This window comes from Populus nigra, chromosome 12, assembly GCF_951802175.1.
Source record: "Populus nigra chromosome 12, ddPopNigr1.1, whole genome shotgun sequence".
In the NCBI taxonomy this organism is placed as follows: Eukaryota; Viridiplantae; Streptophyta; class Magnoliopsida; order Malpighiales; family Salicaceae; genus Populus; species Populus nigra.
In genome coordinates, this window is record NC_084863.1 from 1,482,221 (window position 1) to 1,504,593 (window position 22,373).

A 22,373-nucleotide genomic window follows, 5' to 3' on the forward strand; every position below is an offset into this window, starting at 1 on the left:
ACCCGAATCGGATCTATCAATTATTATTCTAGTATCATAAATCTCTTTGTATATTTTGAAAAGAAATGACAATTAAAAATCAGGACATTCAATTTATGTTTTATACCCACTTCACCTTATAAAAATTAGAAGCCGTACAGAAAGGATTAATAAAATCTGGTGCAAAGGACAAAGTAGACCCAATTTATTACCCAATTCATTTAATTGACATTACCTGATTAATCCGCATCACTGAAGTTGCCACTTTAAGCCTGCTTGTCGAAGAATTGCTCCTAAGCAAAGAAACTTCCTCCTCTTTTTTTTTTGTATTTCTATTTATTTCTTTGGATAGTAGCAGCAGCAGCAGCTGGATATATAGTTTGCCCTTTCATGTATATATTTTAACTGCAGTCCGCAACATATCACTCCTTTTCAGAGATAGATTGATCAGAACATGACAACCCCCCAACACCACCCACACAGAAAAGGTAAGGAAAGAGATAAAAGAAAACAGTAGAGCAAAAGGAACAGCTCAGACAAGAAATACATTGAAGCGGCAAAAACAGACGATCTCTAAGGCCACATAAAAAGGCTTTAAACTATAAGAATTTAACAGTCAAAACTTGGATCAGAGAGAATAGCTTGGCCAGACAATAAGAAGAAAAACATGTGATCCTCAATTGTCTTCTATGATTCATCAGTTCCTTGATCTACCACCTCTTCCATAACCACGGCCGCGGCCTCGGCCACCTCTTCCACCAGGACCACCTTTCCCTCCGTAACCCTTACCTCCACCTAGAAAGTTGTCAGATTTTACTTTCAAGTCCTCGGGCAGCGGAAGTATGTGATCTACACACTTCCTAAAGCTGAAATCATCAACAGAGTCATCATCCCTAATTAGGAATAAGCACCGACTCTTAAACCTTGGATGAAACCGAACTTCGAAAGCTTGGATGCCACTACCAATCTTTTTGTCAGGCTCTGAGTGACCAGTCTTAAGCAAGTCCACCAGCACCATGTGCTCATACTTGTTGACTTTAATATTGGGAGGCCACTGATGGAGGAAATTGTAGAAATAATCAAACATCTCCACTGCTGATCCGAAACTCTTAGGACCCAAGCTGACCGGTCCAGACTTCTCCTCCTCTTCCTTCTTCTCTTCCTTCTCCTCTCCCTCTCCCTCTTCTTCAAGCTTCTCCAACCGCTCTTCCTCCACAGATTTATCCACCTTCTGCTTCTTCAATACATCTTCGTTTTCCTCCTCCTCTCCCTCTCGAGCTCGCTTCGCACCATTTTCTGCCACATCCTCTACCATATCCATGTCCACGGTAGCTGAGTCAGCTCTCTCCAGGTTAGCCTCAATGGCTTCAGCTACTGTCTCCTCCACCATCAGTATATGAGAAAGTGGTCCAAGATTGTAGCTCCTATTTCATAAACAGAACTCTGAGTTTAGATTGGCAGCAAAGAATGGCACACAAAACAATAACAAGCAAACCCAAAGATACATTATTTATAGTCCACACAAAGCAATCAAACATAAACGAAACATAGCCAACTTATCCTAGAAACTGAATCAGTAAAAATAATATAAATTAATGCCAATTCACAATCTGTCCCCAGTCTTCAATTTTCACTTAGATTTCCTTTTGAATTCCCTCAAAAACCAGCTCCTCTGCTTAAGTAAATACTAAAACAGAAGCAAAACTTAAAAGGGTCATCTTAAATGAAACAATCTACCACCTTCATATTTAAATGAAACAAAAATTCACTAAAGTCCAAACACACTCAATCAAACCAAGATTTCTAACGATCACTAAAAACCCTCGTATCCGTACAAGAAAGCTGAAAAAGAAAACAACCTTAATATCAAACATAGCACCTCCTTAACACAAAAAAGCTAACAACTTTACTAACTTCATCAACAATTGGGTTGATATAGCTTTCATAACCCATTTATTAGTCCATAAATATAAGCATATTGGGGGCAAAAAGAAACCAATAATTCAACAAAACATTGACAACCCCATATTTCTAAAGATCAAACATATATGATAATATAAGATGTTTCGGTCTAACTTACTGTAGAGAGTGGAAAAGAGGAGCCGCTGTCTATGTGAATCTGTGAATATTTTAGGGTTCCTTTTATAGTTAAATATTTTTACTGTTTTTAAATACTCCAAAACGGAAACCCTTTACGGGTTTTATTCTCGGGTCAACGAGACTCGGGTATTCTGGAATTGGATTTTTTATTTGGGTTATGGCCCATTTAGGATCCTAGCCCACCCAATTATTGCTAATTATGAGGTAAATAGATAATTCTCATGGGTAAATTAACCGAATTATCTGAAATATTCATGTAACCTGACTTAAAATTAATTGAAATGAATGGGTTTTCAATTTTTTTAATAATTTTTATTAAAATATATTTTAAAAAAATTCATTCAGTTTAGTTTGGTTTTAGTTTCAAAATCCTATCTAAATAAAGAATTAAGATTTATTATAAATTAAAATTCTATTAAATCAAAACCTATTAGAAATATCACAACTAAAATATTTAAATTTTTTTTATTGTTAATAATATAAAACTGAATAGAGCTCGGTTATTTATTTTAGTTTGAATCATTAAAAAAATAAAAAAACAATTTGATTGGATATTTTATACTCAAATTAACCTATTTAAATTGATGGCCACCCCTAATTTTAATAGAGAAAAATTACAAATCAGGGTAAATTATTTTTTATTTTTCATTCGTTCTGAATTTATATAAAAAAAATCCATTGAATGGGATTATTGCATGTTTTTTATCCACCAAGTATTGAACATAGAATATTTATGCACGTCGAAATTAATTATCTTATATTCTAACCCTTACCTCTAAACCTTTATCCCCCTTCATTTTGAATTAAACTGGCAAGAATGAAGAGATTAAATCTTATTAATCATCATATTTTTAGAATGTATAATTTGGATAAAAAAACAATAAGATAAATAATTTATCTATAACAAAGAACATGAATTTATATTTTCTTTTGATTTTCAACACTAAATTTTTCTAAACAACTTCTTCCTTAAAAAAGAATTATATATTTTATGTTTGAATTAAGAAACGAAAGAAAAAGAAATGGAGGTGGGGGAGAGAAGACCTACTAGGTTATAATTTAAATATTATCAATAGATTCATTAATGGATATATTTCATTCATAATTTTTTCTATAATAATAACATGTCATATTTTCTGGTAAAAATAATGAGAGAATACCTGTTTTATTTTTTTTATTCCTTAATTTTCACCTGTAATTCTCTCAATATTCGTCGATAGAACATTGTTGTAGGCGAATACCGATGGAAACAATAACGTAATTTTTTATTAATAAATATTACCATAATTTACTGATTATCATTTTAAACTGAGAGCAAAAGTAGCCGTTGCATACGTTTATTTTGAGGATTGATTAGACCGTTGGAGGACATATCCGTTATTATAGGCCCTAAAGTCTTTCAGTTTTGACTTCTGAACTTTGAAAATGTGCAAAGAAAAGGAAGCAAGCACTTCTGAGAGACTTTTGGGTAAAGAACACACCCAAATTTTGTAACTGTCCCCCATATTTTAAGTCTTTGGTTCACTGGGTATTTAGAGAGAGAGCTTAGAGACCCACTTGTGTAGTTTGTTAGCAATCATGGTTGCAAGAACCCCACCAAAGCAGAGGAAAATGGTGGCTCCTCTCAACCCAGTTTTACTCAGAGAAACTGTAAAGAAGGTACATATTTTTTAGCTCAAAATATGGTACAAACCCACCAACCTCTCCTTTTTCTTTTTGGATGTGTGGTTCCCAGAAAACTGGAGAAAAAGATGAGAGAATTTTCAAGTCTGGGTCTTTGATTTTCAATAAGCTTACTTTTCGGTCTACAAATTTGGTGCATTAGCTTGGATCACTCTGGTTATCCGAGAATTTTCAGATTTTCAGTCCTAAAGCTCTTTTCTTTTCCTTTTTTTTTTTCTCAGCGACCAAGCACAGAACTTTCTTTTTCTGAAACTGGGGTTTTGATTATATATGTTCCTCTTCCACTAGAATAATGGGTTTGCTTTGTTTTTTGTAAATTCTGTGAAGGTGGAAAGATGTATGGCTAGATTGCAAGAGCTTCAATACACAGTGGCAGGTGGGAATAAGGTGATAGATGGGGTTAGTCTCAGTCCTAGAAGTACCAGAGGGTATCTAAGAACTAGTCTTAGGTGCAAGCAAGAATCTTTAAGGTAAACTAGAAATTAGCTGTGATCAAAATTTTAAATTTTGATTCTTCTTGTTCATTTCTGTGAAGATTTACTAAAATGTGTTGTCTTCTACTTTTACCAATTTGAAGGACCAAGAGTACTGCCCCTAAGAAATCTCCAGTGGGGAAGCTGCCAGCAACTTCAATAGGTATCTCTCTTTCTGATTGATTTCAGTTATTGTCTGTGATTATGTTGTGAAGACATTTCTTTTCTGAAAATTTGAAGTACCTAACAATTGCTAATTGAACAGTCCGAATGACTTGAATGCTTTATGCAGGCGAATGGCGGCGAATGTCTTTACCAGCAATGCTAGTAGGTGAAACAGTGGGAGAGATTCTACAAGCAAGCCAATTTGCAAGAGAAATTGTTGCAGCTGTTGCTTGCAAAACCAAGAAATCTACCCTTGAAGACCCCAAAACTCCAGTGACCCAACAGAGAAAACAAAGGCCTCACCCCGAAGACACTGAACTCAAATCCAGAAGGAAGAAGGAAAAGCAAACTAAATTACAGTCAATTCGATCAGAATCCGATTCTCCATGTCTTTTAAGAGCTCGATCGCGTATTAACTTCAAGGTTTCACCTCCTAAGAAGAGTGAAGTGGATAAAGAAAATGCTCGGTATTTGGCAAACAGAGTGTCTCCTAGGAATAGGCCATGGGCTAAAAAGACAGTACTGTTTCCAAACCCTTTGTTCCTTTCTACAGATTCTACACAGCAGCAAAAGTTTTGCAAGACAAGGTCTCCAGTGATTGCAAGAAACAAAAAGCAGACAACCCCACATAAGTTCTTGATTAAGTCCCCTCCATCAGGTTCAAAATTCCAAGTAAAGATCAAGAACCCACCAGTTGTCTGTTCCCTATCACCTACAAGACCTACAAACTTAAGCAGGAAATCACCTACAAGACCTACAAACTTAAGCAGGAAATCACCTACAAGACCTACAAACTTAAGCAGGAAATCACCTAAGTTGTCAACTGCATCGAAGTTGCGTCGATCATTTTCACCTTCAAGGTTGGCCAACAAATTGGTGTCTCCATTGAAAGGCAGAAAAATTCTGCTGAAGAGTGATGGGTTAGTAATGAGTGGACTGAAACAGCGTCCAATAGCAACACCGAGACGGTTCTCACTGGGGAGAATTTGAGTGGTGTTAGTTTTCCTTTGGTTTGTTTGAAGATTGAGGATTCTATTTCAGACACTTTATCAATGTCCATAGTTGATTCTTTTATATTACAAACAAGTGTGAATTGTTGGTTACGTTGTTGATTCTTGAGGTATTTCATCAAGGTGATCATGGATTCTCGTTGTCTCACAGAATCCACAGAAATCCTAAATTTTAGAATAAATTATTCTCTAGCCCCCAAGTTATGAACCTGATTATGATTATAACTTGGTACTTTGACTCATGTGGGGACCGTTCTCTGAGGCACCATTTGGGGAACGTACCTCAAATAATATTTTAAAAAAATTTAAATTTTTTTATTTAAATTTTTTTATATTTTTGAATTGTTTTAATATGATAATATTATAATATTTTTTAAAAAAATATTTTTTTAATTTATTTTTTAATAAAAAAATATTTAAAAAAACAACTACTAAGCCACTACAAAACCTCCACTCAAGTGATTTTTCTCTAAAAATTAGAAATTGTCAAGGGGATACAATTGGGATTTGAAAAACACTAACATATATGATAAGACAGATAACTAGAGCCAATGAACTAAATTATAATTTTCAAACATGAAGGTGTTAAAGTAATGATAAGAGTCAAACCGAGGGACTGAGGATAATTTACTCTGAAATTTCGGTGTAGTTGTCAGTCACATATTGACTAGAAAGAATAAATCTAAATCCTTAATTATAAAACTTAGCTCCAACTAGATTTCATTCGAAACTGAATTTTTTTTAACAAAAAAAAAAAAAACAATAGGTTGTTGTTGCCAGATCAAAAGAACTACACAAGGAGGTAGAAGAAGGTGTTGCAAAATTGCAGAAGCTTATGAATATTTCACTCAATATGATTATTGTACACTGATGTTACAAACCTGAGAGGCATGTATCATTCACTCCACCCTCAAAAAGTAGGAGAAACAAATATTATCTCCAAACATTACCACTCTTTTCAACGGTGCTCTCTATATGGTACAATATAACAAAGACCATTCAGGCTGAACAATGAGAAAATTGCTGCAGTATTCAACATCTGGCAAACCTTCCACACTGAGCCATATTTTCACCACTCCTAATGAAACTGCAAGCCTTGCATTCAAGCTCTTAAGGGGAAACATGGAATCCGCCTAGGCAAGCAATCATTTGCTTGGAGATGCAAACCTTGTCCGCTCTCTCTGCCGACCCAAGGCTCTATCCTTGGGGGACGATGTCTTACTTCCCACGGCTGCTTGGCGCATCATCTCTGCATACATAGTTTTCAAAATCACGCAATAATATCCAAAATCATGGAAGTCAAGTGTGATTGCCAAAGCTACCATTTTTTTTTTTGGTTGGGATGAGGAGGGGGGAAATAAAATCAGATATACTTGTCTAGACGAATTCGCATGTATCTTGTTTTTTCCAGACAAGTTTTTTAGACAGCATAGAAAAAACTTAATAAGCTAATCTAAACACATTCCCACGCCTATGTTAACCAAGCACAATGTCAAAACAGAAATTCAGTTGACGGATAATGAAAATTCAGAGACGGGTGACTGCAATGCAGATAATTTCCCAAACAGTATCCTTGCAGGAATGCACGTGAAACAGAAAAGCATTGGAGTTGAGGAATGTGAGAGTACTATTAATTAGTTGATATTTAAATACACAGGGAAAAGCAAGAAAGCTCTACCTCTCTTTCTCTCAAGCTCTTGGTCAAGCTCTTCTTTCCACTTCCTTTGTCTCTCAGAAAAGCTCACACTGTGAGTAGCAAATCATCACACTTCAGATTAATTCACACTGAAAGAGAATCATGGAAGCACAAGCTTAAGGATGAGACATATGGGCTAACCTTGGGCTACTTGTTTCTGGCTGACCATCAACTTGAAGCCCTTTCCAGTCATTGCTCCGAGGGGATGAATTGTCCTCTGAAGCTTCATCACTTGCATTGCCAACATTAGATGCACGTCTATTACTCCCAGGGCTTCCAGTACTAACAGCATCAGATGCTGTAGAAGGACTTCCAACTGGGATCCGACTGGGTGACTTGCTTTTAGGAGGTAATTTCAAGTAATTTGGAGGAGTTTCATCACGTGAACTTCCACCAAAACTTGGAGAGAAAGATGCATTCAAACTATTATAGAACTCTTCATATAAAGGTGTTTGCAGTTTCTTCAGTTCTAAAGCCTGAGAAATAAAATTACAGTTGAATATCAAGATGCTGAAAATCCAGATCCAAACAACAGAAGGAAATGGATAATTTTCAACATCAGAGATAAGCAGTAGCACCTTTTCACCAAGAAAAGCTCTAATTTTTGACTCAGTAAGTTCCTCATCATCCTCAGAAAGTGATGCCCCACAGGAAAATGATATATTTTGGTCCACTTGAACAGGTTTACCAGTGTCCACTTTGCTTCCTGCTTGTTCCAATTCTGGACTCTCATCAAATTTGCACCTCCACTCTCCAGACAGCTCACATTTGGGATCAGAACTCTAAACAAAGCACAATTTTCAATAAACTGAACAATAATGAAGCTGCCAGATGATTAAAAAGCTACACCAGCAATGGGAATGATTTCAAAGCAGTTTCTCACCTTATTGAAGTCATTAGAACTCAAACGAGAATTGAGCTTTATTTCATCTATAGAAAAATCATGGCTTATCAGACACATGTCATCATTGCTGTTTGGTATTTCCCATGCATCCTTACATTCAGACAGTTTCTTCGGATCAATTGAGCAGCCTAGACTACCCAAATTACAGATATCCATTGAGTCATGGGCAGATGGCATTTGACTGGCAACAAATGTTTTTGATATTTTAAGAACCTCTACAAGTTCAGCACATTCAATGTATTAATACAGAAAGGAAAAATATACAAAGGTACTTACATGGTTTCAGGGTTAGTGGTGTATAACTGCAAAGGAATTCCAGAATGTTCCTGAAGGTAATGGTCTTCCATTAAAAACATGAAATCAAAGAATGCATGAAAATCAGAGAACAGAATCAGGTCCAACTATACCAACCATGACTGGGCTATGAATAACATGATCAGATGCGCCCATCTCCCCAGTAACAAATGGATGCTGCATTTAAGAACAATTTAGGGTAATGAAATGTTGATAAATACTAGCCAGCAATAAAACAAATGTATTAGAACATAAAAGATGCCCCTAACTACAATGTGCTCAAATAAATAAAAGACAGTAAATAACATTAAAATCACCTGCAGCAATTGAGATGCCTCTGGCCTCATATTTGGTTCCCTGCATTAGAAATTACATGCCAATGAGATTCAGGAGGAAAAAGATATTAGTGGGCGTACTAATTGTATCCGAGGGTTGAGTGTTTATTTTAAAGTAAGAATGCAACCCAAAATTTTTGTTGATAGGATTTGAACTTATGATCTTCATAATCACTACCCACCTATTTCACATTAAGAGAGCTAAACCCCAAAGGATGAAGCATCGGAGTCATTGTAAATCTCATATCGATATTGCTCAAAATAAAAGCGAAAAAGGCAACAGAAACAGTACTTGTGCAAGCACTTGAGCAGAAAATCTTTGGCCTCTGGAGTGAGATGCCCAGGGATTTCTGGATGAGACTTCGTCGACCCTATATAAAAGAGTGCGGCAACCTAACAGAAACATTTTCAGTGAAATATATTGGAAAGCACCATATGGAATACCATATATATATATGCTCAAGAGCTAGAAAATTAGGTACCTCTTGGTATTGTTGGCTCCAAGGAGGCTTTCCAGTGGCCATCTCAATGACTGTGCATCCAACACTCCATATATCAGCAGAGCTAGGGAATTGTTTTATAGTATATCAGTAAGGTTCAGTTTTATAATTTAAACAATCAAGAAAAATTCCCAACTTATCATGTTACTTATAGATGAAGAAGCACTTAGATACATTATGCACAGACCAGAAAATTCAAATACCATGATTTCACTTAAACTCTTCAAAGCCTTCATATAAACCTTTTATGTTTTTGCATATGGCACACATGGCGGAAAATTAGCTGTAGAAGCTTCTGGATTAAACAGATCACAATAATCAAGAATATAAGCTCTGCAACTAGATCCTTCAATATTTATGCCACGTCATCTAATGTCCAATAGAAATTATTTTATTGCAACAGAGGTAATGCCAAGACAATTTTGTTTGATATTCTAGTGAAATTCAACCACAAGAAGCTTCTGGATTCTGGGATTTTATAAAACGATTGGTTTTTTCTATATTAATAGGTATGCATGGCACTTCGCTTTCATTGCTACAACTTTCTTCATGACTCGTTTTTTCCCCAGTCCTTCATAACTCATGCAAATTATTTTCTGTTTCTTATATAGTAAAATGTATGAGGTAAATGCCCTGACAAAATCATAATAGATTTTGGCACAAGGCGATACTCTATTGGACACACGGGTAGAGAAAAAGACAGCTGTCTTTAAGAATATACGTACACTTTAGAAAAAGCAATGATCTGGACTAAGCAGGCACATCCTAGGCCTCTTAAGATTCCAGGACTTTTTAAAACAATGTAATTTGTACCATTTAATGTCGGCTCTCAGAAACATATCTATAACTAAGTTTATACTTGTTCCTCTTGTTCATTTTTCAGCTTGACATCTTTCTAAACCTAAATTCTCCAGTCTTTCTATCAATAAATGCTTTTTTCCTGTCAACATGTAGAAAACAAAAACCTAAAAAAGGAAATCCGGGACCTAATTCAGAGGGTACCATACTTTTCTAGGAATAATGTAATCATGTAAAATTTCAGAGGAACTTAATTGTCCTTACAAGCCATGCCCCGTCTGCAGAATGACTTCAGGAGCCATCCAGTATGGCGTGCCCTTCATCGATTTGGCTCCTGAAACAGTAGCCTACAGTGACAAAGGTCTCAATTAGTTGGATATAAATATTAGAAGTGATTTTAGGAAATACTTCCTACAACATAAAGAACAAGGTAAACATAGTAGACAGTGGATCAACCATGTGCATACCAGCTCAACAACCTGTTTTGATGCACCAAAATCTGCAAGTTTAATGCACCCTTTATTATCTACAAGAATGTTTGCTCCCTAGGAGTACATGAAGAAGACATGTCATTGCTCAAAAAAAAAAAAAAAAGAGATGAGAAAAAGGCTAAAGACTTTTTCTCACATGTAGCATCAAGGGAAGGAAATTTAAACTTCAAAGGTACCTTGATGTCTCTGTGCATAATTCCATTGTTGTGTAAATACTCCAACCCCAGCAATAATTGCTTGGTATAGGCTCTTATAACCTGTTCAAATTAACCCGCATGATTAGCCCAAGTCATGTAATATGAACAAGCTCAGTTGGCAAAGAATCGAAGACTTACTGGCTCAGGGAAGGATCCAAATTTCCCCAAAAGAGATGATATTGATCCACCCGGGACAAATTCAAGCAAAATATTTAAGGTTTCCTCCTCCCTAACTGTACCCAAATATCTCTGAGGACCAGAAATGACTTGCAATGTCAGAACTGTGGTAAACTTCATCAGTTCAGTTAATAAACAGAAGACCAGTCTCAATACTCACAACAATGTTAGGATGGGAGAGATTCTGTAGAAGCTTCACTTCTTCCTCAAGCTCTCTGATGTGAGCCTACTTATAGCAACAACCAAGTGAACTAAGACAAGATTTTTCTAATATTGACATTGAGAGAGCCTATTACAACAACTACCATACATACACCATCTCTACATAATTCTGGAATAATAAACTTCATATTACATTTGAATGTTTAGGTTTCTAAGTGCATGAAAATTGGCCAAATTGAAGCTCCCTTACCCAATCATGCACAACAAATATTATTTGCTGTTTGATGTCATTTTCTGGTTTAAGGAAACCCATAAAACACATAAATTCTTCCTCGCAAAAAATGCAGCATAAGACAGGACAACAATCCTTCAATATAAAAGGAAGAGGAAATAATCCTCCCCCTTGTTCCTAATACAATGAAGCTAACCACTTGCGTACTAATCTTAAATATTATAATGCTTGATTGAATAGATTTTCATTCTTCAGAGAGCTTGAAATAATCAGAATCCTAAAACACTAACTTCACTATTTCGAGGAACCAGTTACAACTAATTGTTTTAGATTCATACCTGAGCTCTCTCTCTTGTAGCTCCATTAGCTGCAATCAAAACCTAAGAAATAACAAGCAAGGAAAAGAGACTCAAAATCACATCCAAACCCGTCATTTTCAGAACAACTCCCGTTATTTTCAGAACAACTGAAAGAACACTTTCCGAAGTCAAGTTTAACATCAACACAGATACTACCTATCAACAATTAAAAAAAAAAGTGCAAGAGTAACAGACTCCATCCCAACTATGAATCGATCACTACCAATTACCAAATATGAAAAACCAGACTCACAATTATTAAAGCCAATATTAATCAACCCAAAATCAGAATAAGTGTGAAAAGTATCAAACTTGAAAGTCTCCAAAACCAACAAAACCCATAGCCCAAAAAATCATAATTAACCTTAAACCAACAAAACCCCATTTCAAAATCAGAACCCAAAACCAAAATTCAACAAAAACACATCAAAAAAATCAAGCTCTCAAAAACCCACAGTTAAAATAAAAAAAACTAACCAAAACCCCTTTCGAGAAACCCACTGAAAACTCAAAATAAACAAAAACCCAGATAGAATCAAATGAAAAGGAACCTGCTTTATCGCTAAAAGCTCTCCAGAATCAAGATTCATGCCCATATAAACATGGCCAAATGCACCACAACCAATCAACTCCCCTTTACGGTACCGGATCGGAGGAGGCATTGGAAGTGAAGACGGAGAAGTGGGTTTGTTAAAGATTCTTGATTTACGAACGCAGTTATTTAATTTGTCAACTAGTGTTGAAGTTAATGGATTGTTTGGACTGCAGTAATTGGTTTCTTGATTGGGATTATGATCTTGTGGGGGTGTACGGAATACTATTGATCTCCTAACTGATCCCAAGAAGTCTTGCATTGTGACATAAAGAGAAATAGAGAGAGGGAGTGATTGATGGAGTTATTGGAGGGTTCTTCTTTTGATCAATGAGTAGGGAAAGGGGAGAGAGAGGAGGGAAAAGTTGGGGAAAATTTTGTTTTTGAAAAATAAGAAAATGAAGAAATCATAATTGCAGGACTCCTTGGTCCTTTTTTTTTTCATTAGTAAAAGTAAGTAAATTAATGGATTTATGGTGTTATAAAACTTTCCCACTTAAAGGTTAATATAAGTAATATATTTAAAACTGTGTCGGTGATTAATTTTTAAAATTATTTAAAAATATAAAAAAAAATTAATTTTAAATAAAAAAATTAAATTTTAAAAACATAGTTTTAACCACATTCCCAAACCACTATCTAAATTGTTGTTCCAAAGCTTTGTCTTGACTAGGTATCATTTCAAATAGATTCTTTTTGTTATTTTATTTCAAAATATAAAATAATGTTTTGGTTAAAAAAATAAATTGACTTAATATCAATCCATAATTTAAATATTGAACTGAATGTTATAGGTTTATTGATTTAAAACAAAAATATAAAAAATAACAAGAAAAAAAAGAGAAAAAATAAAAGTCAAGTTAGTATCAAATATATAACAAGTTTCTCGAATTCATACCAAATTAAAACCAGTTTTTTTGAATTGTATTTTAAAACTTATTAACAAACTTTTAAAGGAGCAATGAAAATATTGTTCAAGACATCATTGTTTATCAAAATATAAATTACTGGGGATTGCAATGGTGGTATGTTTTTTTTTTCATCTATAGACTCTTTTTTTCAAGACTATACTAGGCCCAATTTAAATAAATTTGTTTAGAAATAGCAAGATTCAAAGATATAGAATTAAAGTGAAAAAGGCATAGGAAATGAGTGGTGTTTTCATACTTTTAACAAAATATTCATTATAGTCCTTTTACTTTTTAAATTATAAATATTAGATCTCTCTATTTTTTTTAATTTTCAAGCAAATTCAATTTTAATCCAAAACTTTATTCTTTTCTTTTTTTATTTTCTGATTTGAGAGATGAGGGATAGAGAGTCATTGGATTACAGTGGAAAAGAAAAAAAGTCATTAGTTTACAATAATTTTGTCTACTAAAAAGATCAATTTTGGTATCAACATATTCCATTCTATTAAAAAAGTTTGATGGTTGAATTTTAATATTGATTTAAAAAAACTTTTTATCTTGTTTAATTTTATGTTTTTATACTGTTTTTTGAGTTTTTTTAGCTTGATATATTGTTTTTTTTTTAATTTTCTAAGGGTGTTTAATATCAAATTCTTACCTTTTTAAAAAAAAAGAAAAAGGAATTTTCATGAAGGTGTTTTGGGGAGGAGAAAAAAGAAAAAAGAAGAGAGTTGGGAACCAAAAATCAACTGTTGTTACATAATGGAGGGACGAAATCAAGATTTTCTTCACCCCTGAAATTTTGAAAATCTTCACTTTGACCCTTGGATTTTTCTTATTTTTTTCATATTTGTTAAGTATTTTGCCCTCCCCAAAATCTCTCTTTTTTTTCTTCAAACTTTACTTGTTTTGAAATTAATCTTAATGATTTTTTAATCCTGACGCATCCTCTTGTGAATTCCTGCTTCCGTCCTTGCCACGATGTAATGCCCATTACCGCTATCATGAGTCAAAATGCTCCATCGTGTTATGAAACGGCCATTATTGCTGATACATTAACTTGACTAGGAACAGAGTGGCAGAAACAATCTTCAAAGCACAAGTTCTGCGACAAATTGTTCCAGATTTTTTGAAGAGGATCCACCTTTGGACAAACTCATCTGAGCCAACCTCTTAATCTTGAGTGCATTTTCTCTTATTCCACCATTGATGAGCAATTCATCCACTTTGCTTTTGATTTCATGCCTTGTAAAGATCCCATCTTCGTTTGGCTTCAACTCCAAACCAACCTTCCAGCCATCACAGATGCAAGTCCTGACATAGAATTGATCTCCCATGTGAGGCCAGCAAAGCAGGGGAACCCCCATGCTCATGCCCTCTACGGTTGAGTTCCAACCACAGTGAGTTAAGAAGCATCCAACAGAAGGGTGAGCCAACACTTTTTCTTGAGGTGCCCACTGAACTATCTTTCCAAGCTGATGATCATCTGCTCCTCTATTTCGGAGACCATCAGTAGCACTAGCAACCTCATGGCTGCTGTCCGGCCGCACCACCCAGAGAAATGGTCTGCCCATAAGTTGAAGGCCAAGGGCTAATTCATCAAATTGATGAGAATTAAATGTCCCTGTGCTGCCAAAAGAGACATAAACAACCGATCCTGGCGGTTGTCTGTCGAGCCAGCTTAAACAAGTAAGGTCCTCTGAAAACATATTTCCACTAGGCCGATCATTTGCAAGTAGTGGACCAATCGATAATGTAGTCGGGAGTAAACCATCAGCTGAAGGATCAAGGTCGCGATACCAGTTGCACAGAACCCAGTTGGATGTTCTCAGAAAAGGCTCACCGGAACGCACAAATTCAAACCCAACCTTCTGCAACTCTTTGTTTCCTGGGAAATTCCACACATAATCATCACTGCTCAGAGCTGGCAGATATGGTGACAACATAACCTTTTCCTTCTTTTTTGGAGTTCCTAGACATGGTTAAACCAATGAAAAATGTCCTAGTTAGTACAGCTACGCTGTCGCATATATATGTTGAAATTTCATAAAGTTGGGCTATGTTATATAACTAGTTGATCGATCAATGGATATCCAAAAGCAAAATTAGCAGCACAGGACGCAATCCCTGCTTTAAAGAAGTCATAGTTTAAGAACTAGTTGCTTACCTTCAGCATCGATGATGCCAGCCTCAATAAGATGTGGTATTTGCAACACCATGGATACAATTCCTGGTGCTGATGAAAGAAAGATAGCCCCTTTTAGCCCCATCTTATTTGCAATCTCCAGTGCCCATGCCACGACCAAATCAGCAATTACACAAGTAATCTTTTCATCCTTCTCAGACTCAGGTTGATTAGCCTTCTTGATGAATTCCTCCACATGATAGGGCATGACCTTTGCAATTCTCTCCAAGAACTTCACAGTATCTCCTCTCTCATCTAATTCTGTACTTTTCAGTCCATCAGGAAAAAAAACTGTCTTCACCCTCTCCGGATAAGGTCCACCCTGGATCTTTGGCAAAGCATCCTTATTTCTTGATTGCTCACTGACAAGTTGATCAAATGTACATTCTGCAGTAAGAAAAGTGACTTTGACTCCAAGATCAGCAAGGCGGTATGCCAACTTCATCGTCGGGGCAACGTGCCCTTGTGCAGGTAATGTAAGAATGAGTACATGAGCATTAATGGCTGTGCCAGAAACTTTAGAAGGACTGCAATCCATGAGTACTGTATCTCAGATTCTTACATACAACTGATACAAGTGAAATTAATCCTGTTATTGCTCCTTTTCATCCCCACAAACATGATGTGGTGCGGGTCTCTTGTCTTTTAATTATATCGAAAAACTTCTCGTTGAATTCCTCAATGGATCTGGCCAAGCCATTAGAGTCCAAAACATCTTGGATGTTTTAAACATCTTGTAGCCAGGTCACCTTCATGCCACTTTTTTTCCCAAAAAGTTCTATCAAATGATGCCACAATGCATGTATTAACATTTACTTAATATATTAACAATATAATTGTTTTATTAAGTAAGTTTCATGCTTGGACATGATAATTATATTATACTATATAGGTGGTACGCAATACACATCAGGATGATCTAATTTTTTTTTTAATACAAAAAAAATAAATTATTAAAGTGTTGCAAGTGATTAAAAAATAAAATAAAATCTAAGACAAGAATTATTGGCTTAATTGAGGTTTAATAAGCTCGAGTAAATTAAAAAAATTTTAAAAAATACAGCAATAATAAATAAAGTGAAAAAAAATCTAACTCAAACTCATCCGGATTAGCATGTCATATATGCAACTTGATCGTGACACGGGGTAACCCCGTGCAAAAGCAAATCAAATAAAATCATTAAGTTCAATTATCAAACAAAGTAATATCAAAAGGCGAAACTAAGAAAATAATTATTTTGAAAAAGGTTATGGAAAAAAAATATAAGTCAAACCAGGTTAATCCACTAACACCACGATCATGTGCATAAAATAGAAAGGAAAACAAAAAATAAAAAGCACTAAAACCAATTCTTAATCAATTAAATATTGAAAGATAAAATTAAAATAAAAAATTAATTTTAAAAAAATCAAATGTTGAAGGATTTTGTCGGATAACGAAGAAAAAATTAAATAAAAACGTGATAACCATATAAAAAGTAAAATGAAAAAAAATCCAAGCTCAATTTTTATAAAATAAAATATTAAATGATAAAATTAAAGAAAAAATATAATCCAAAAAAGATAGAAAAAACCCTCCTCGATCGAGTCTAGTTGGGACAACATGCAAAATCTGTAACCTAGATGTAATATTAGGATAACCTCATCAAAAACAAAATGAATAAAACTTTAAAATTTAAAGCGATTTTCATTCATAATTTAATCGAGTATATCCTATGTTATGGGTCGGCCTCGGGAATTCGAGGAGTATCAAACAACCCAATATATATTAAAAAATAAACTAATCAAAATAATGTTTTAAAAATAAGTGAAATATTCAATTTTATAATAGCAACCCATAGTCATTCCCATAGTAAATGATTGAACCTTTTTAGCTAATTTTTATAATATAACAATTATATATAAATATACATTCTTACTTCTTGTTCCAGGTTGATTTAATTTAATTTTTTTAAATGATTAAAATAATATCATTTTGAACAAAAACAAATTTTTTTATAAAAAAATTAATGGGTTGAGAGTTGAGTTTTGATCAAATCGGACTTAAAATAACTAAAATCAAGTTTTTTTATTTTTTTTTATTTTAATACCAATCCAAACCCTAAATTAACTCGCAAGATGGATTCAAGTTTTACAACCATGATTGAACTTGTTGTATGCAAATTGACTTGCATGCACAGAGAAGATACAAGACAGGAACGCCAAAAGAAAAAGATTTTAAAAAAATAATTAGAAAACAATAGCTTATTGTTTATTGGCGTCAGAGAAGCAAGATTGGTTGAAAAAAAGTTTATTTTTACATCTGATGAGTCGTCAATGAATGCCAACTCCTAGAATTTTCTATTGAGCCTATTTAAAATCTTTTAATAGAATTTCAAGATAATCTGCATATATAGCATGCTTTTTTTTCCTTGTATATTTGCTACTACAAGCTAATTTAATGGAGGTTTATAGAGACACAGAGCAGCAGCAGCAGAAATGTAATAAACTATTACATTTCTCTGTTTACTTAATTGTATGGATATGTTTCTTGTCCAAACTCCTCAATGAATATCGCCAAGCCATTGGAGTCCAGAACATCTTTGGGTGTTAGCATGCTGAGCATTTTTTCTTACATTTGCAGCTATTAAATCTCCTTTCAATTCTTATCATTATAATAAAAAAAATATGCCCTTGTGAATTTTGTATCTAATTATGATTGGTAACAACTTGTCAGATAATTATATAAATTATAACTTAGATTTCTCATCTAACAGTTTAAATTTTTAACTTAAGTTGGTTTGAACCGGTTTTAGTTTTTTTTTTAAATTTAATTTGGTTTTTTTTTTATAAAAATCAAATCGAATCGAAAACGATCACTCCTGAGCACATATATATATATATAAACAAAATGTTATAATGTATAGAATGGATTCACAGTATTAAACTTAAGCCAACCAATAATTGATGAATCGGTTTATTCTCTGAAAAAATAATATCTAATGTTGAGTTTGTCAAAATTTTAGTACTCATGGAAAATCTTGATTAGCTACAATAATGCACTAGCTAGCTACAAGAATACAAAGCAATTAATTTGATTTGATTTAATTTAATCATTAAGATGGTATTGTCTGGGATCTTTAACATTAATCTTCCAATGACCATCTGGCAAGCTCGCATTCTTAGCCTTCCCTCGCCATTTCCTTATCCTTGCATCCATATGCTTTGTGAGTCCACAATACTGCTGCAATTTCTTTGGCATGGCATCATAAACCCGCCACCATCTCTTGTGAGCCGAGTCGCTGGCAAAAATATGGCGATCCACCATGTCCCAATTACAATCATAATCTTTGTAGCATGCCCATGGCTTTAATCCCAAGAAATGGATGGTGTAGGGACCCTTCTGCATTTCATGATCTGGGTTTCCTTGGTTCTTGAAGATCTTGAGATAATTCAGCCTCGTAGGCAGCCGATGCCACCATGTGAAGGCTTCATTGAGAAACCCTTGATCACCTCCATTGTATGAAAGCAACTTATTCCTCTTTGACATCATGTCTTCAAACAAGCACGTCGACGGCTCAATCACCATGATCCCCGAGTTGAATAGCACCTTGTCATTCGGAGCTGCTGATAATTGTGGATAAGCAAAGAACTTGTCGATATTCTTGAGGACTATAAGGTCAGCATCTATGAAAACAACTTTGTCATAATCTGTGAGTTGCCAAAGTCGAAGTTTGCTGTAGTTCCATTCGTTGTACGAGTCTTTTCGAGCAAAAGGGCTTCGGATAGGTTGGATGAGCTTCGTCTTCCACCCGGCGGCTCTAAGACCACCGAGGGACTCTGGACTTAATGATGAATCATGGAGGAGGACGAGGTCGTTCGTAGAGTTGTTTTGTATTATACTTTGAGCCAAAGCAATTGCTCCACAGACATAAGCTTCTGAGGAATGGATTACTGTTGCATAGGCAACCCTTTGATGATGATACAAGATGTTGTCAATTATGGGTTTTCTTGCTGTTGAATATTGTGCCATGGAATGTCTCTGAGTTCCTTGGCTTCCTGCATATTAACAAACAAATTCAAACTATATATATATAAAAAAAACAGCACAAATTCAAGATGTTAATTACAATGCTAACATTATTTCCTGCATATTAACTTTCTTTCATGGAACATTTAATTTTTTTTGAACAAACATCAATATTGTGCGTTTAATTAGTTCAGAAAAATATAAAAGGAATAAATTAGTTCAGAAAAATATTAAAGGAATATATATATATATATATATATATATATATATATATATATATATATATATATAAAAGGAACATAAACATAAAAGGAATATATAAACAAAGATGTAAAAACAAATGGCTTTTTATGAAAATTTTGAAATGGATTTTTTTTTTTGGAAATATAAAAAATATAATTAAGAGACATGTTTTCTTTATCCTAATTATCTCTATTTTTTTATTCCAAATAATAAACAAACACTACTCAAATGATGTTAATTGTATAAACTTATTATTTTGTGCTTGATTAGTCATTTATTAAAAATAATGTTTTTAATAAAGAAACTGGAAAAATGGTATCTTCATGATGAAGAAAGTTCATGATTGGTGAGTGAAGATATTATCAATCTTTTAATCTAATTTATTTTTATATTTTCTAGTTATCATCAACATGTAGTTTGCTCCAAACGCAAATAAAATAAATCAAATTGAACTAAGACATACCTGTCAATAATCTACCAAGAGGAGCAATCTGGCATGATCCAACAGGCATTTGCACCTTCTGTCGAAGTCTCCTCAACTCAGGCTTGTACACCCAATAATCTCCTAAACGAGTCATCAAATCATCACACCTGAATATTTCTTGCATGGGTCCACAAGACCCCATGAAAACAACATACACCGTCCGATCACCGCCTCCCTTGGTCAATCCATTGGCCACTACAAGGTTAGCCACCACCAAGTTCACTTGCAACCTAAACACATCCCTAATCCCCTGCTTCTCTGATCCGCTGCCACAAGGAACCCTAGCCAGGATAACATCTAGGTCACGGTAATCGTCCAGCCTAGGCATTGGGACCTCCGGGCACGACGGTTGGTGCCACCTGGCGTCTTCATCAATCCACTCTGGGAAAAAACTCTCCCATTTTAGCTCCTTGGATACAGGCATGAAATCGACACTAACAGTCTCTACTTGTCCATGCATACGATCATATGCATGCTTGACGTGATCATCAACATTAACCAAACCAATCTTGATCGGTTCGCTATCGGTTTTCTTCTCGATAAGGCCATCGAACCATGATTTTTGTGTATTGATTGATAAGGGTTTCTTAATGTCACGGGCTGCTGTTTGAGGGTGGTGATCATGCTCATGGCCAGGTTTTGGCTTGAAAGAGAAGACGAGGAACATGAGGGATAAAGAGAGGAATAAGAGGGAAGTGATGAAGAGTTTTTGACACGAACTTTGGGGCTTAGAAGAGGCCATCTCGATTGGCCTATACACACATAACGTTCGCGCGTGTTATATATATATATATATATATATATATATATAGTCAAGAGTATATTTATTTGCAGATCAAAATGAGTTTGGTGAGAAAGAGAGAGCATGGCTGCACGTTTGTGCTGTAAATTTGTCTTCTTGGCAATATAATAATGCGTTATATATTACACTCACAGCTCTTTAGATTTTGATATGGGATCGAGGGCCGGTAAGGATTTGTTTCGACGATCGACTTGCTAAAACTGGTATTGTTCTTTTAGGGAAATAAATTATAGAGGGATAATTATGCAGGGTGTTTGGTTGGCTGGCCATGCATGCTCTGTCCAGGTATAGTAGGTGTTTGGTTTGTTGGAGGTTGAGGCATGGAACCATAGAAATTCCAGTGATAGAAACCCTAATCAATCAAAGAGAAAGTAAAGAGCACATAGAATAAATAACGAACACGTTACCCACTAAGAAAAGATTTTACTCATGCATTGATCGATTTCATGGCAATTTATTTATTTATTTATTTATTTTTGGAATCATTAATTATTGTGTAAAAATTGAAGTGCAGGTGGGTGTCATGGGCCCACAAGTGGGCCACTAGTACTTCATTGACCCGTTGGTTATGGAATTGTTTTCCTTGGTTTAAATTATTACAGTGGGGTTGCATAAATTTATTCAATACCTGAACGTGACACTTCAAGGGGTTATCCAAGAACAAATCAATGCAACCAATTTGTTGCTAATCATATTAATTATTTATTTATTTATGTTAAAATGTATGTTAATAATATTTTTTTTATTTTTTAAAAATTATTTTTGATATTAACATATTAAAACGATCCAAAACATACAAATTATATTAAATTTTAGTAAAAAAAATTAAATTTTTTAGAAACATGGTGTAATTTCTCATTAAGTTAACAAACTAGAGATATGACAGACTTAATCACGCCTTCTCCCTTTTCATGGCTATAAGAAAAAATTATATTTTTTTATGATTTCAAGTTTGAATTCTATAATTATTACTATACTGGTTATTAGAGATTTATATGGTTATTATTTTTAAAAAATATAAAATTAATCAAGATACATACAAGCTCATCCAACATCCATAATAATAATAAAAAAAAAACATTACCCCGAGGCTACTTCAAATTGACAGCAAGCTCCTCCACGCTGCTGGCTTCAACGAAAATGTAAGAGAAGCACGTAAGGACATCCCACTAGAAATTTCGATTGGATTTTATGCTGTCCACGTTTGCTGAGATGTCAATTTCTCGATCGTATGAAAACAACAATGGTACGTAGTGGTATGAGAATTTGGCCACCATGACATGAGAGATTCCACCATTCCAAGACAGCGTTTGGAAACGCGGCTGCGGCTGTGTTTTTAAAAAATTTAAATTTTTTTTGTTAAAATTTAATATAATTTCTACGTTTTGGATCGTTTTGATGTGCTGATGTCAAAAATAATTTTAAAAAAATAAAAAAACATCATTGGCATGTATTTTGACACGAAAAGTTATTTGAAAAGCATACGCAACCACACTGTCAAACACGCTCTAATTATGTTGAAGGCTAATCTTTGATTATAAATACATCTCTTAATTTCTTCTTCTTAATTTCTTTAGTCACCATTTGATTAA

At 34.5% G+C, this 22,373-nt stretch overlaps 5 protein-coding genes across 8 annotated transcripts; 1 reads left to right on the forward strand and 4 right to left on the reverse strand.

The window, feature by feature from the left end:
• Nucleotides 1–493: 493 nt before the first annotated feature.
• LOC133669223 (protein EMBRYO DEFECTIVE 514-like) lies at nucleotides 494–2,138 on the reverse strand. Of its 2 annotated transcripts, none has more exons than XM_062089276.1 (2): nucleotides 2,060–2,138; nucleotides 494–1,403 (listed from the first exon to the last, which is right to left on the reverse strand). In XM_062089276.1, exon 2 carries the CDS (start codon nucleotides 1,367–1,369, stop codon nucleotides 677–679), a length of 693 nt encoding a protein of 230 aa, XP_061945260.1. In that variant the 5' UTR covers nucleotides 1,370–1,403; nucleotides 2,060–2,138; the 3' UTR covers nucleotides 494–676. The 2 variants fall into 2 exon arrangements, with proteins under 2 accessions (XP_061945260.1, XP_061945261.1); XM_062089277.1 differs by lacking the exon at nucleotides 2,060–2,138 and adding an exon at nucleotides 1,839–2,016.
• A 1,335-nt stretch (nucleotides 2,139–3,473) lies between these two features.
• LOC133669528 (microtubule-binding protein TANGLED-like) lies at nucleotides 3,474–5,555 on the forward strand. 2 transcript variants are annotated; one of them, XM_062089704.1, is made up of 5 exons: nucleotides 3,474–3,738; nucleotides 4,090–4,232; nucleotides 4,340–4,398; nucleotides 4,528–5,112; nucleotides 5,179–5,555. In XM_062089704.1, the coding sequence occupies exons 1-5, from the start codon at nucleotides 3,658–3,660 to the stop codon at nucleotides 5,388–5,390; spliced, it is 1,080 nt and encodes a 359-aa protein (XP_061945688.1). In that variant the 5' UTR covers nucleotides 3,474–3,657; the 3' UTR covers nucleotides 5,391–5,555. The 2 variants fall into 2 exon arrangements, with proteins under 2 accessions (XP_061945688.1, XP_061945687.1); XM_062089703.1 differs by having other exon boundaries at nucleotides 3,475–3,738; nucleotides 4,528–5,555.
• A 670-nt stretch (nucleotides 5,556–6,225) lies between these two features.
• On the reverse strand, nucleotides 6,226–12,573 carry LOC133669133 (mitogen-activated protein kinase kinase kinase ANP1-like). Of its 2 annotated transcripts, none has more exons than XM_062089160.1 (17): nucleotides 12,107–12,573; nucleotides 11,535–11,576; nucleotides 10,963–11,028; nucleotides 10,764–10,874; nucleotides 10,605–10,685; nucleotides 10,405–10,482; nucleotides 10,202–10,284; nucleotides 9,122–9,203; nucleotides 8,932–9,032; nucleotides 8,622–8,661; nucleotides 8,422–8,481; nucleotides 8,287–8,336; nucleotides 7,990–8,143; nucleotides 7,685–7,888; nucleotides 7,248–7,582; nucleotides 7,089–7,156; nucleotides 6,226–6,659 (listed from the first exon to the last, which is right to left on the reverse strand). In XM_062089160.1, the coding sequence occupies exons 1-17, from the start codon at nucleotides 12,407–12,409 to the stop codon at nucleotides 6,556–6,558; spliced, it is 1,962 nt and encodes a 653-aa protein (XP_061945144.1). In that variant the 5' UTR covers nucleotides 12,410–12,573; the 3' UTR covers nucleotides 6,226–6,555. The 2 variants fall into 2 exon arrangements, with proteins under 2 accessions (XP_061945144.1, XP_061945143.1); XM_062089159.1 differs by having other exon boundaries at nucleotides 7,990–8,191; nucleotides 12,107–12,572.
• Nucleotides 12,574–14,063: 1,490 nt separating this feature from the next.
• LOC133669619 (UDP-glycosyltransferase 83A1-like) lies at nucleotides 14,064–15,935 on the reverse strand. Its single transcript, XM_062089822.1, has 2 exons — nucleotides 15,226–15,935; nucleotides 14,064–15,030 (listed from the first exon to the last, which is right to left on the reverse strand). The coding sequence occupies exons 1-2, from the start codon at nucleotides 15,779–15,781 to the stop codon at nucleotides 14,150–14,152; spliced, it is 1,437 nt and encodes a 478-aa protein (XP_061945806.1). The 5' UTR covers nucleotides 15,782–15,935; the 3' UTR covers nucleotides 14,064–14,149.
• Nucleotides 15,936–18,126: 2,191 nt separating this feature from the next.
• On the reverse strand, nucleotides 18,127–20,734 carry LOC133670198 (putative UDP-glucuronate:xylan alpha-glucuronosyltransferase 5). Its single transcript, XM_062090706.1, has 2 exons — nucleotides 19,959–20,734; nucleotides 18,127–19,281 (listed from the first exon to the last, which is right to left on the reverse strand). The coding sequence occupies exons 1-2, from the start codon at nucleotides 20,719–20,721 to the stop codon at nucleotides 18,332–18,334; spliced, it is 1,713 nt and encodes a 570-aa protein (XP_061946690.1). The 5' UTR covers nucleotides 20,722–20,734; the 3' UTR covers nucleotides 18,127–18,331.
• Nucleotides 20,735–22,373: the final 1,639 nt, after the last annotated feature.